Source organism: Atta cephalotes (assembly GCF_000143395.1).
Source record: "Atta cephalotes unplaced genomic scaffold scaffold00018, whole genome shotgun sequence".
NCBI classification, from domain to species: Eukaryota; Metazoa; Arthropoda; class Insecta; order Hymenoptera; family Formicidae; genus Atta; species Atta cephalotes.
In genome coordinates this window covers 5,227,678-5,230,332 of record NW_012130082.1, presented here as the reverse complement: position 1 = coordinate 5,230,332, position 2,655 = coordinate 5,227,678, and the positions used below count along the sequence as shown (strand labels likewise).

At 33.7% G+C, this 2,655-nt stretch overlaps 1 protein-coding gene across 1 annotated transcript; it reads right to left on the bottom strand.

Annotated features, from left to right (window-relative positions):
* Positions 1 to 176: 176 nt before the first annotated feature.
* LOC105618916 lies at positions 177 to 2,306 on the bottom strand. The gene is made up of 3 exons (XM_012200445.1): positions 2,246 to 2,306; positions 758 to 869; positions 177 to 381 (listed from the first exon to the last, which is right to left on the bottom strand). The coding sequence occupies exons 1-3, from the start codon at positions 2,304 to 2,306 to the stop codon at positions 177 to 179; spliced, it is 378 nt and encodes a 125-aa protein (XP_012055835.1).
* Positions 2,307 to 2,655: the final 349 nt, after the last annotated feature.

Sequence of the window (2,655 nt, the reverse complement as noted above, 5' to 3'; positions counted from 1 at the left end):
GAGAGAGAGAGAGAGAGAGAGAGAGAAAAATCTCCCAATATTTAACTTTAACATTTTTTAAAACAAATTTTAACATTTAATTAAATGAGATCTTTTTGATATTATGATATTATGATATGTCAATAAAATCAAACTTTTATTATACATACACACTCACGAATTTGAGATATACCATATTAGATATAGCAGTTGAAGCAATACAAAAAAGTAGTAACACTAATAACCATCTTACCATCTCGTAAATCTGTACTAGGTGCTAAGTTTCGTCCACCGCCAAAACCATGAATGATGATCTTCGTCGGATGCGTTTTATCAAACTTGGAATTCCAAAGAGAATTAAAGTCACGAATATCTAATAGTAAAGGGTCTTTTTGCGTTTCTCTGAAAATCACGATAAACAGAAGATATAGGGAGAGCGACTTTTCGTCGAACGACACATGTCCGTTACGTCAATATAATATAATATAGAAGATAGTGAGAGCATTCGACGATACTATAGATAGACGGAGAAAGGTAAGTCTCGAAAGGAGGTCACTTTCAGTGACGAGATAAAATGATCGTGATCTTGAAATTGAAAGTTGCAATTGAAAGTTGCATTGATTGTTTCCTTTTAACAATCCACTTTTCGGAATGAAAGCAATTGACACGAAACGTTAATCAGCAAAATTATTGACATTAAATATTACATTGAAATATTATTATTAAAGTAATGTTGCAGTAATTAAACGTCAAAATGTTTGAAAAATGGGAGACACACCTAGTGTATAGATAGAATTCTATCTGCGGATGCGGACAGATGTAAGGCGGCTTGGCGCAGGAAGTACTGTTAAAAAGGTCCCTAAGAGTTTTGTTTTGAGCCGTTGCATAGTCTGAAAATATATATAATGAAATTGATTCGTTTATTTTACTTCTATTCTTTCAGAGAACAATGAATGAACGATTCAAGTGTATCGTCGTAATCAGCTTACGTTAGTTGTCAGTTAGTCAGTCGATCAGCCGTGTAACGATTAGGTACATGTATCTCGTATGTTATAAGTTATCGGACCGTTATATGAAATTGGGTGAAGGTCGATCTAAGTTTGTTAGCTTATCGCTGATGCTATAAATAAATTATAATATGTTGGAGATACAAGGTGATGTTTCTCACTCTCAAGGTTGATTGCTCTCTGACGCTTCTCTTCCTCGTCCTTGGTTAACAACCTTTGTTTCTGCCAACTGACTCGTGTCAGTGTAATTATTTATCAACGTAATTATTTATGAGATAAAAGTACATTATACGCTTTAGATTTGTATCGCATGCAATTATTACGGGACAAAACATAATTGATATACGTGATAATATTTTACTAAGGTAAGATAATTCAACGAACAAGTCTATTCGTAGACTAGCTGTAATCGCATTAGTCGAAAATAGTTGAATGAAAATTGAATGAATAAGGATTACCTATATTAAAGATTAAAATAAAGATTATTATTAAACTGATATTATAGCTTCATTCGAAGAAAGTTGGATTATAAAAACGGAACTCTGCAATTATATTACTTTTATTCCTTTAAAATCTCACGAGCAAGACGTCTTTTACGAGAGAGAAAGTGTATGTGTGTATGTCAAGATAACAGTATGTCTTTTAAATTTACAAGTATTATTATAAAATTAATAAATAACAAATTCAAATTAATATAAAAATATGTAAATACAAAATATAAAATTTATATAATTTCTATAAATGAAGACGTAATATATAAATAATAAGTAAGAAGAAAGAAACAAGAGTACAAAGTTTGTATAAAAAATAAATTTGGAACTAACACGCATAAGCACGCATGGATAAAGCGTTTAAAGAGCGACAAGACAAAGTTCTTATTTACAACATAATTTCTTTTTGATAGTAAAGACAAAAAATATGTTATTCTTCATTCAATTAAACTATGATAAAAAAAAAACAATGTCATACTAAAATTTAAAAAATGCTTTCGTTTTTTTTCTCTTTTTTTGTAACTTACCACGTATGGACGTTGATTTTGTAAAAATATGGAAGCAAAAAAGGTAGCAAAGGGAAATGAAGCAAAAGAAACTTTTATCTTAAGATGTTTTCTGTCGTTCCTTGCAGTTCGAATGGCTTCACTTGCCGGCGAAGGATGCAAACAACACTCACGAAGCACTCGCGAAGTGCCTCGAATCAAATGTTTTTGACGAGGAAAGAGTCGAAGGAAGAAATCGACAGCGGTCGATGTCAGTACTTACGGTACTGTAGCAAGGCGCAGAACATAAGGAGAGCGAGGTATCTCACGACACTGACCGCCATCTCCCGCGGTGATCCCGTGGTTTGTGATATAACATCCAGACTTATGCGGCGCGCGAAAAATCCACTCGGATGTGATTCCCGTCGCAGTGCGTACGATTGCAAAACGCAAAGTCATCGGGGGATATATACCTGCGAGGGGGAATTTAGAAAGTAACGAAGAGTGCACCTTTGGTGGCGTTTACGCTTCTTCGTAGTCGTTACTCTCTCGCTTCGCTCTGTGCTTTCATATACGCGTCACACACACACATATTTATATATATATTTATATATATATATATATAGACATATCATGATTGAGTACGTTTGCGATATAGCACACGCGAGCTTTTAGCTACTACACGTGCATAAG